The 11,482-nt window shown below is 42.3% G+C and overlaps 1 protein-coding gene and 1 pseudogene across 1 annotated transcript; both read left to right on the forward strand.

The window, feature by feature from the left end:
- Window positions 1-2,303: 2,303 nt before the first annotated feature.
- Window positions 2,304-3,191, forward strand: LOC138987028 (upstream-binding factor 1-like protein 1). The gene has a single exon (XM_070366990.1). It carries the CDS (start codon window positions 2,304-2,306, stop codon window positions 3,189-3,191), a length of 888 nt encoding a protein of 295 aa, XP_070223091.1.
- Window positions 3,192-8,720: 5,529 nt separating this feature from the next.
- LOC138987027 (mitochondrial fission regulator 1-like) lies at window positions 8,721-11,097 on the forward strand (annotated as a pseudogene).
- Window positions 11,098-11,482: the final 385 nt, after the last annotated feature.

Below are 11,482 nucleotides of genomic sequence, written 5' to 3' on the forward strand. Positions count from 1 at the left end.
AACCTCTGCTGACACTTCATTATCACCCAAAGTCTATGGTTTCACATTAGTGTTCACTCTTGGTGTTGTGCATTCTGTTAGTTTTCACTGATATACAGTGACAGGTATCCAGCTTTATAATGTCCAGAAGGGTTAGACTGCTGAAAGTCATTTGTGATCACCTATTCATCAGTCCCATAACCCTAACTGCTGGGAAGCAAAGTTTCACTGTCTTCATATATTTCCCTTTTTTCCATATATTCCTTTTTCCTGGAATGTCTTATAGTTGGACTCATGAAATATATGTTTTTCAGCTTAGATTCATTCACTTAGAGATATGAATAAAAGAATACCCCATGTCTCTTACTGGCTTGATCGCTCATTTCTTTTTAGAACTGAGTACTATTTCTTGGCCTTAATGTACCAGAGTTGCTTTATCCATTCATTATGGTTGTTTTCATGTTTTGTGATTATGACCAAAGTGGCTATAAACATCCCATTGCAGGTTTTTTTTTTTTTTTTTTCTTCTTTTTTATGGATATAGGTTTTCAAATGATTTGGGCAAATACAAAGGATCATGAGCCCTGACTTACGTGGTAGGAGGATATTTAGTTTAGTAACAAATTGCCTTATTGTCTTTCAGAAGGCTTGTACTGCTTTTCATCACCTTAGGAAATGAATCAAATTTCCCGATATTGCACCCTCTCAGTACTTGGTCCTTCTTTGGGATTTTGACAATCCTTGTCCATGTGCTGTGGTATCTCATTGCTATTTTAAAGCCCTCTTGCTTGTCAAGCATTTTTACTTTTAACTTCTCTTCCTTTTCTCTCATCCTTTGTCTCTTGAGTGAGTCCCCAGGCTCTTGTTCATTTTTTTTTTTTTTTTTTAATTTAATTTTATTTTTTAACTTTACAATATTGTGTTGGTTTTGCCATATATCAACATGAATCCGCCACAGGTATACACGTGTTCCCCATTCTCAACCCTCCTCCCTCCTCCCTCCCCATACCATCCCTCTGAGTCATCCCAGTGCACCAGCCCCAAGCAACCAGTATCGTTCATCAAACCTGGACTGGCGACTCGTTCCATATATGATATTATTCACATTTCAATGCCATTCTCCCAAGTCATCCCACCCTCTCCCTCTCCCACAGAGTCCACAAGACTGTTCTATACATCAGTGTCTCTTTTGCTGTCTCGTATACAGGGTTATTCTTACCATCTTTCTAAATTCCATATATATGTGTTAGTATATTGTATTTTTTTTTTTCTGGATTACTTCACTCTGTATAATAGGCTCCAGTTTCATCCACCTCATTATAACTGATTCTTGTTCATTTTTATGTAAAACCCACTGTGGTGGGACTGAAAGGCAAGTTGGGTTCAGGCCTGAGGATTTTTTTTTTTTAATTTTATTTTATTTTTAAACTTTATATAATTGTATTAGTTTTGCCAAAAATCAAAATGAATCCATCACAGGTATACATGTGCTCCCCCTCCTGAACCCTCCTCCCTCCTCCCTCCCCATTCCATCCCTCCAGGTCGTCCCAGTGCACCAGCCCCAAGCATCCAGTATCGTGCATTGAACCTGGACATGGAAGCAACCTAGATGTCCATCAGCAGATGAATGGATAAGAAAGCTGTGGTACATAGGCCTGAGGATTTTTAATTGTGAAAAGAAGCTTCATAATGCTCAACAGGACTCTCAACTCACAGGTTGGGCTGGTTTTCATTTACGTTCTTGAGGGTAAATGAAATTACAGAAGGGACATATCCTAAGTAGGCAGTGCTTCTCTCCTGTGTCACATAGAAGAGTAACATTCCTTTTCTTTTTCCACAGAAACAGAGGATCGCACACACTGCAGGACTTCAGAAATAACTCACCTGCTGAATCTTGAGAGTGAAGCAGCTGAAGATTCTGCTGAGGTGTCTGAACTGCTGGGATCACATAAGTGTCCCAAAGACCTAGAAATGACAATGCCTAAAGGCCAAGATGACTGGTCCAAGGAAGACATTGTGCGGTTACTGGAAAGTATGGAGAAAAACATTCCATCCAGTGACGGACACACATTCAAAACAACCCATTCAGTGATGGACTGGGAAAAAGTAGCTTTTAAAGATTTTTCTGGGGAAATGTGCAAACTCAAATGGTTAGAGGTTTCCCATAGGTTGAGAAAGTTTCAGACACTGAAAGAATTAGTCCTGGAAGCTAAGGAAAATGTTAGCAATCCTTCCAAAAAACACAAGAAAACACCAGAAAACACAAGAAACATGCTTATTTGTTCCAGAGGTCCCTGACAGCTTACCGGCACATTTCCCAGGTGATGCGCCCTCAGTACATCCAAAAACATCCCAAGATAAGCAACCAGGAGCTGACCAGTGTTCTGTCTGAGGAACACAGGAGAGTGCCTGAGCAGCTGAGGGTGAAACACAGTCAGGATCTAGAGAAAGAGAAAAAGGATATTAGGGAGAAAATAGCTCTGTTCAGAGCACATTACTCTGATCTAGTCCCAAACCCTGAGAAATCTGGTGTCTCCCAAAGAAGTGAAATGAAAGTGCCAGAGAAGTTTCAGAAGAATGTTCAAAAAGTGAAGTCTCTCCAAGAAAACAGTTTACCTATGAAGTGGAAATTCCACGGAGAGCCCAAGAAGCCACCGATGAATGGCTACCACAAGTTCCACCAGGATCTCTGTTCAAGCAAGGAGCTGAAAGTGGTGCCCCCGAGAGAGCACATGGTGGAGATCAGTAGACACTGGCAGCGGGTCCCCCAGGACCAAAAGGAGCTTTATAAGAACCAGGCAGAGGGACTGCAGACACAGTACAAGGTGGACCTTGATCTCTGGCTCAGGACTCTGTCTCCTGAAGAATATGCTGCTTACAGAGAGGTGACCTGTGCTAAGCATAGGGACATGAGCGTGATGGGGGACCCAAACCCCAAGATTAGAAGGATGGGTCTGCAGTCCCCATCATCAGGGAATCTGCAAGGAAGACGGAGAAAGGAGCAAGGGCTTCAGGCTCCAGAGTTAGCATCATCAGACACGGTTGGAGAACATTCTCCTGCCTCAGGGAGATCAGAGGAAAATGAGGAAGAGGAGGAAGGAAGCTGCTCCTCAGCTCCCAGCAGTGAGGATGAAGATGGACATTCTGAGCCAGAGGACCATGGCTCCAGCTCATCGTCCTCAGGGGACTCCTCTGACTCAAATTTCAACTGAGTTTAGTTCACAAACTGAAGGGACAGAACTTTCCAGCAAAAGTCCATGGGGCTCTTCTCTCTATGCTTTTTCATTGCCTTCCTTCTTTCCCTCGCTCTTCAAACAAAGTGGGACCTGTTGGAAAGAAGACATCTTTTGCTGTAATTTCTGGCCTCTCCATCTACCCCACTTTCACCCCAAGAGAAAGTCAAGGCAATAACACTTCCTGGAATAAACCCTGAGCTGACTGGACTGCGGGGCACCCTGGACTAGACTGAGCTCCCTGAACTGGAAAGGTTTGCTCTCCTCACCCTCTGCCTGCCAGATGTGTGAGGGGCTCCAGGGGTCTGTGAGCCCCTTCTCTGTGACCTGTGACCCTCAGGACTCAGGCAGTGAGCTGGGGAGGGAAGATCTGATTGACTGGAAGTAGGAGACTTACCTTAAACAAAGCTGTCAGGCCCTGATGTCTCTGCCCCTTCTCTCTGAGGTGAGGAGCTGGCCCTTCCTTACCTTGGAAGTGGGGCCGGCATGTGGGCAGCAGCATTTCCATGTATGTGTGCATCCCGTGAAGTGTCCATGAGATTTTCTCACTTATCAAAACCTCAAAATTAAAAATGTGTAACCCCTCCACCTGAATTGGCTTTTCCTTAAAACCAGCCTCCTCTGACCCAGTGGCCCTGAGTTTTCAGGCCATGTCTGAATTTCTGCAGGTTTCTGCCCCAGCCCCTTCCTTCTGATCTAAGTTGTAAGTAAAACTTGTTTTTCCACAGACTCAAATTGTATTATATTAGGACTTGTGTAGTTTGTGTGTCAGTTTTTTAGTTCACAGATACTAAACTGTTGGGGGTTCATCTACCACTATGTGTTCTTTGGAGGGAATGATGCTGAGGCTGAAACTCCAGTACTTTGGCCACCTCATGCACAGAGTTGACTCATTGGAAAAGACTCTGATGCTGGGAGGGATTGGGGGCAGGAGGAGAAGTGGACGACAGAGGATGAGATGGCTGGATGGCATCACCGACTCGATGGATGTGTGTTTGAGTGAACTCCAGGAGTTGGTGATGGACAGGGAGGCCTGGCATGCTGCGGTCCATGGGGTCCCAAAGACTCGGACACAACTGAGTGACTGAACTTAACTGAACTGATGACACATTTTTATTATTTTGGTTTATTGATGTATTTGAAAGTGTATTTAAAGCTAGTGCCATCTTATTAAAATTTTTTTTCTAAACTTTCCTGGCTATTTTCATTTTTGATTCTCATGGACAATTAGTATCACACAAGTAATGTTCTTGTATATTATAATTGTCTAATTTGTAGACTTCCTCTTCAACCATGATGTCTTAGTGGAATATTTTATTCCTCATGAACATACAGTTGGGGAACTTACTGTAGAGCACGTGGAAGTCTGCCTAATTTTGTGTGGCAGCCTGGATAGGAGGGAAGTGTGGGGAAGGATGGGCACAGGTATACTCATGGCCGAGCCCCTTTGCTCTTTACCTGAAATTACCAGAATATTATTACTTCTCTTCTTTTTCTTTCTTTCTTTTTTTTTACAGATTAATTTCCTTATTTTTCACAGAGCTCAGTCTTCTTGGAGTGCAGGGCATGTTTCCAGTTAGGGGGAGCTAGGGCAACTCAGTGCTGCAGCTTCTCCCTGGGGTGGCTTTCCTGGTTTTGGAGCAGGGCCCTGGAGCAATGGCTCAGTAGTTGTGACACATGGGCTTCAGTGCTCCAGGGCCTGGGAAATCTTCTGGGACCAGGAATCAAATCCATGTCCCCTGCATGGGAAGGCAGATTCTTAACCACTAGACCAGCAGGGAAAACTTACCACAGAATTAGAACGGGCTATACTGCAATACACATAAAAAGCCTTTAAAGAAAAAGGCAGGAAAACACAAATACCAGATGAATATAGGCTAAAATTCTGAATTTTCTAAAAGAAGAAAACAATATTGGTTAAAATACTAAAATATGCATTTACCTGTTGCTTCACCTATACATGAACTGGGAATAAAACTCCAGTCCTATAGGATCTAATTTAAGATTAAGATTTAGTGCTTCCAAAATGACTTGCTCACAGTTCATTCACACCCACAAAATGTTAAGTGGATTTCTTTCCTCTTGGAAAATCTAAACATATCTTTTGGTTGAAAAGACTCAGGGAGGAAAGCAGGAAGCATTGTTCACTGCCTGCCAGACAGCTTCTCCCTTTTATTCTAGAAATGGGATTGAAGCCAGGAGTCTAGCAACTCAATCCCAGAGATACTTCTACCTCTTTGGCAGTGGGACCCAGGTACTCCACATCATTGGACCTTCCTTCCCAGAACCTGCTCAGCCTGCACTTCTGACCCCTTCCCTGTAGAAGGACAGGCAGCGGCAGGAGGAAAGCAGGGGTCAGGGTCTCACCTCTCAGGATTCTCAGGCTGCCATTTCCTCCTCCAGGAGATCGTCCCATCCCAGGGATCAAACCCAGATCTCCCACATTCCAGGCAGATTCTTTACCCTCTGAGCCACCGAGGAAGCCCGGGCTTGGCTCTTAAATACTCCCATGAAATAAAGCGACTCTACATTCAGGTGGTGACTCCTGTTTTAGTCGACAGTTTCCGTCTAATCCCTGGAACTCAGGTGAGTGGGGACAAGACACCGTGGGTTGGGAAAAGGCCTTGGAAAAGCAGCTCAAATGACAAAAAAAAATGAACAAACTAAAACATGGCAAATATGCTTTATTCAGTGATTTTACAAAAGATTGTAGCAGAAAGGTGTCTTCTCAGGTGGCCCTGAGGAACTATTCAAAAGTTATAAGGGAAGCCAGAGTACAGAAGGTCACGGGCTGAAAAAAAAATTCAGAAAGCATCAAAAGATTACTATGGATGATGGACATGTTACATCTCAAATTAATGATTTTCATGCTTTTAAATAATTGTTATTTATTTTTATAATCTTATTTGTTTGATTATTTTGGCTGTGCTGGTTCTTTCTTTCTGAGCGCAGCCTTTTCTGGTTGTGGCGAGCAGGGGCTACTCTCAAGTTGAAATGTATTGACTTCTTTTGGTGGCATCTCATCTCATAGCATGGGACTGGCTTGTGGGTGTCAGTGGTCATAGCCCCCAGGCTCTAGTCGGGTGCTCAGCAGTGTTGGTGCTTGGGCTTAGTTGCTCCACAGTCTGTGGGGTCTTCCTGGACCAGGGATCCAACCTGTATCCCTGGTGCTGACCAGTGAATTCTTAATCACAGGCCCCCAGGGAAGTTCCTTTTCATGCTTTTCTCTATGAAAAGAGGCAAGAGTCTGGGCTTATTGAAGTCATGTTTTTGATATGCATCTTAACTCCCTCAGGACACCATCCTGTTTTCCTCTCCTTGAATTCCCCTCAGGGCACACTGTCTTGTGGGGGCTGCAGTGGATAACGGCCTTTTACTGCAACATCCTTTGTTTACTGAAATGACAAGTGAAATATTTATCCCCAAGCAAAGGCTTAGGAGAAGACTGAAAATAGAACTGACTTGCTTTTCAGTTGCTTTGTCGTGTCTGTCTCTTTGTGACTGCAAGGAATGCAGCATGCCAGGCTTCACTGTCCTTCACTATCTCCCACAATTTGCTCAAATTCATGTCCATTGGGTTGCTGATGCCATCCAACCATCTCATCCTTTGTCAAGCAATTCTCATCCTGCCCTCAATCTTTCCAAGGATCAATTTTTCTTTTAACATAATGGTATACATTTAACGGTGTTTATGATTAATTACTATAATTTTATTTCATTATTTTTTATTATTATTTATTTTAATTGGAGGCTAATTACTTTACAATATTGTATTGGTTTTGCCATACATCAACATGAATCTGCCACGGGTGTAAACGTGTTCCCCATACTGAACCCCCCTCCCACTTCCCTCCCCATACCATCTCTTGGGTCATCCCAGTGCACCAGCCCCAAGTATCCTGTATCCTGCATCAAACCTGGACTGGCGATTTATTTCTTATATGATATTATACATGTTTCAATGATATTCTCCCAAATCATCCCCCCCACACACACACACAGTCCAAAAGACTGTTCTTACATCTGTGTCTCTTTTGCTGTCTTGCATACAGGGTTATCATTACCATCTTTCTAAATTCCATATATATGCGTTAGTATACTGTATTGGTGTTTTTCTTTCTGGCTTACTTCACTCTGTATAATAGGCTCCAGTTTCATCCACCTCATTAGAACTGATTCAAATGTATTCTTTTTAATGGCTGAATAATACTCCATTGTGTATATGTACCAGTTTTCTTATCCATTCATCTGCTGATGGACATCTAGGTTGCTTCCATGTCCTGGCTATTATAAACAGTGCTGCAATGAACATTGGGGTACACGTGTCTCTTTCAGTTCTGGTTTCCTCGGTGTGTATGCCCAGCAATGGGATTGCTGGGTCATATGGCAGTTCTATTTCCAGGTTTTTAAGGAGTCTCCACACTGTTCTCCATAGTGGCTGTACTAGTTTGCATTCCTATCAACAGGGTAAGAGGGTTCCCTTTTCTCCACATCCTCTCCAGCATTTATTGATTGTACACTTTTGGATCACAGCCATTCTGACTGGTGTGAAACGGTACCTCATTGTGGTTTTGATTTGCATTTCTCTGATAATGAATGATGTTGAGCATCTTTTCATGTGTTTGTTAGCCCTCTGTATGTCTTCTTTGGAGAAATGTCTATTTTGTTCTTTGGCCCATTTTTTGGTTGGGTCGTTTATTTTTCTGGAATTGAGCTACAGGAGTTGCTTATATATTATTGAGATTAGTTGTTTGTCAGTTGCTTAATTTGCTATTGTTTTCTCCCATTCTGAAGGCTGTCTTTTCGCCTTGCTTATAGTTTCTTTTGTTGTGCAGAAGCTTTAATTTTAATTAGATCCCATTTGTTTACTTTTGCTTTTATTTCCAATATTCTGGGAGGTGGGTCATAGAGGATCCTGCTGTGATTTATGTCGGACAGTGTTTTGCCCAGGCTCTCCTCTAAAAGTTTTATAGTCTCTGTTCTTACGTTTAGATCTTTAATCCATTTTCAGTTTATTTTTGTGTATGGAAAAGGTCAGTTTTCATTCCAATTTCAAAGAAAGGCAATGCCCAAGAATGCTCAAACTACCAATAATTGCACTCATCTCACACGCTAGTAACGTAATGCTCAAAATTCTGCAAGCCAGGTTTCAGCAATATGTGAACTGTGAACTTCCTGATGTTCAAGTGGGGTTTTAGAAAATGCAGAGGACCCAGAGATCAAATTGCCAACATCCGCTGGATCATGGAAAAAGCAAGACAGTTCCAGAAAAGCATCTATTTCTGCTTTGTTGACTATGCCAAGCCTTTGACTGTGTGGATCACAATAAACTTTGGAAAATTCTGAAAGAGATGGGAATACCACACCACCTGATCTGCCTCTTGAGAAATTTGTATGCAGGTCAGGAAGCAACAGTTAGAACTGGACTGAGCATGCTTTATGGACCATGTGCTGCTATGTATGCCTGAAGTACTTGAAATGCAAATTTGGAGAGATTTTGCCATCTAAATGCTTGGCTGGATTAAACGCCTAATTAGGATGATTTTTCAACAGGTTGAAGCATGCAATCGGTTCTTTGGTCTGGGAAGCCATATGGGTCATCTCGGAGTATTGTAAGGAAAATTGGTACCAATTTATCTCTGATCCAATGTCCAAGTTCAGTTTCAGCTGACCAGCCCTACAACAGAATGGAGCTCTAGCCCTTCGGGAGAGGATGCAGTGGTGTCTTTTGCTGATGTGGGATGGGTAGCTGAAGAAGAAGGAGAGTGTTCAACAAGACAAAGGATAGAGGTCCGGTCAAGGCCAACCCTTCAGGATGATCTTCCTTTCTTTGAGAAGCCCCACAGCAGGCAGCCATATACTTACCCACCCTGTCTCCAGAAGAGCCTCCGCTGCAGACCTCGACGCTGGCCAATGAGGAAGCGCTGCAGAAGATCTGTGCCCTTGAAAGTGAGCTTGCTGCCCTCAGAGCTCAGATTGCCAAGATCGTGACCCTCCAGGAACAGCAGAACCTCAGTGCAGGTGACTTAGAATCCACCAGGCCTGCCGCCACAGTAGCACCCTCCGTCCCGCCAGCGCCCCACTGCCGCCCCCTCCGCCGCCACCTCCCCTCCCTCACCCGGGCTCCAGCAGAACACTTCTGCTATTGATCTGATAAAAGAGCGAAGACGGAGAAACGCCTCTGCTGGGAAGACCCGGTCAAGAACAGTCCAAAGAAAACAGACCTGCCCAACATGCTGGAGATCCTAAAAGACATGAACAGCGTGAAACTGCGATCAGTAAAAAGGTCAGAACAAGACACAAAGCCCAAGCCGGCAGATGCTGCTGACCCTGCTGCCCTCATAGCAGAGGCGCTGAAAAAGAAGTTTGCTTAAGATAGTCAAGGTGAAGCTGAGAAAGGAATCCAAAAGTCTGAATCAGAGGCCACCCCGAGAGAGTGTTGTTTGGTCCACACATGTTGAAGTCTACTGGAAAAATGAAAATTGAAAATGCTTCAACTTCCTAATAGACAAAGAGCTGAGAAAGACTATCTGAAGTTCAGCTGTTCGTTTATTAGGGCTGTTCAGCTAGTAGATATCAACACTGTTTGTTTGGTAAATACCTGAATTTAGAACTTAGTGGTCTCCTTTTAGGTCTCATTAGAGGATGATGCTATAACAAAAGCACTCTAGGTTTGTTTGCTTTTAAGAGAAGGTCAGTTCTGAAGTTTCCATAGCGTATGTACATTCCAGCATGTTTTTAATGTGTAGCCAAGATGTTTAGGTTTCCAGTCTGGAAAACAAGTATATAGATTTCAGAACAAAGGAAGGACATTTTATAGACGTGAGTTTTTAATTAACACTAATTTATCTGTACACATATTTTATGTGCATGTATTTGGATATACAACAGGATATTAGATTTAGCGATGGCAGTGGCAAGGCTGCTGATAATCATTCCTACCCAGCGATGGAGCAGCTGGTATATCCAAATTGTTGGAGTAAAATGTTTGCGTTTGGAATTTCTTCTTGCCTTGAATAGAACTTTTAGATTCTCTCTCACGTTTTCTTGGAGATGGGGTTTGAGTAGAAACCAGATGATGTTCGCTGCTGAAATTCCGTAGTACTTTCCTTTAAGGGAAGTCAAGGATCATGAAAACTTTCCACCTCAGTGCTGCCCAGTTCTGAGGAAGAAAATGTAGTTTTCAATAGTGAGCAATCAAACTATTGAATTAAATCTTTTTAAAGTAAAAGTAGAATGTACCATCTTTTTCTTTCAGTTTAATAAAATGGCATATCATAAAGATGACTTGTTGCTAAGTTAACACTTCTGGAAATGTCAGCATAATGGAGTTAAATTTTTTTTTTAATACTGGTCTATTAAACACTGAATAGGCGACAGAATTTCCTGTAAGTTGCTTATCATGGGTCAGTCAGACCGCTGTTCTGCTGAGTTCCACCATGTAGCAGCATAACCCGTAGGTGCTGTCAGGAAGTGGAGACCCTCCTTTCTCATCTAGGACTTCAAAGGAAGTCATCATTTCTAAATGCTTCGTGTATCTTCATGATTTTCTATATTTCTGTTAAACTCAGCTATAGTTATCCAGAATCTCCTACCATGAGTAAATAGTTGGACTTATTATTTAAATCTAGTCGGGGAAAAAGTTCCACCTCCCAGGGCAATTAGGAGATATGAAGAAGATACATTCATTTTTAAGTTATTGAAATGATGTGCAATGTTCTAAACGAGAGCAGCTAATACTAGTTGAGGTAATTTTCATGGTTTGGCTGTTTAGCTTAAATTTGAACTGTGGCTTAATTTTACACATGTCGTTGACATACATTGTTTCTAATTGTTTTCTATGGTTTAAAAATTCTGCCTTTGAAATAAATTCAGAAATTCACCTGATATACTTATTTTGACCTCCTAAGAAATATTTATATTTGTATCAGTAATTGAATTTTTAGCCAGTGCTCCAAAATAAGGAAGTTACTGTTTTGAAATAAAGCAACTTTTCTTTTCCTTGGAAAAAAAAAAAAAAAAACTGGACATGGAACAACAGACTGGTTCCAAATAGGAAAAGGAGTTCATCAAGGCTGTATATTGTCACCCTGCTTATTTAACTTTTATGCAGAGTACATCATGAGAAATGCTGGACTGGAAGAAACACAAGCTGGAATCAAGATTGCCAGGAGAAATATCAATAACCTCAGATATGCAGATGACACCACCCTTATGGCAGAAAGTGAAGAGGAACTAAAAAGCCTCTTGATGAAAGTGAAAGTGGAGAG

Source organism: Bos mutus, unplaced genomic scaffold, assembly GCF_027580195.1.
Source record: "Bos mutus isolate GX-2022 unplaced genomic scaffold, NWIPB_WYAK_1.1 CTG434, whole genome shotgun sequence".
Classification (NCBI taxonomy): domain Eukaryota; kingdom Metazoa; phylum Chordata; class Mammalia; order Artiodactyla; family Bovidae; genus Bos; species Bos mutus.

Excerpts from the sequence above, each read along its gene's own strand:
- LOC138987028 (XM_070366990.1), top strand. The coding sequence starts at position 2,304 with ATGCGCCCTCAGTACATCCAAAAACATCCCAAGATAAGCAACCAGGAG.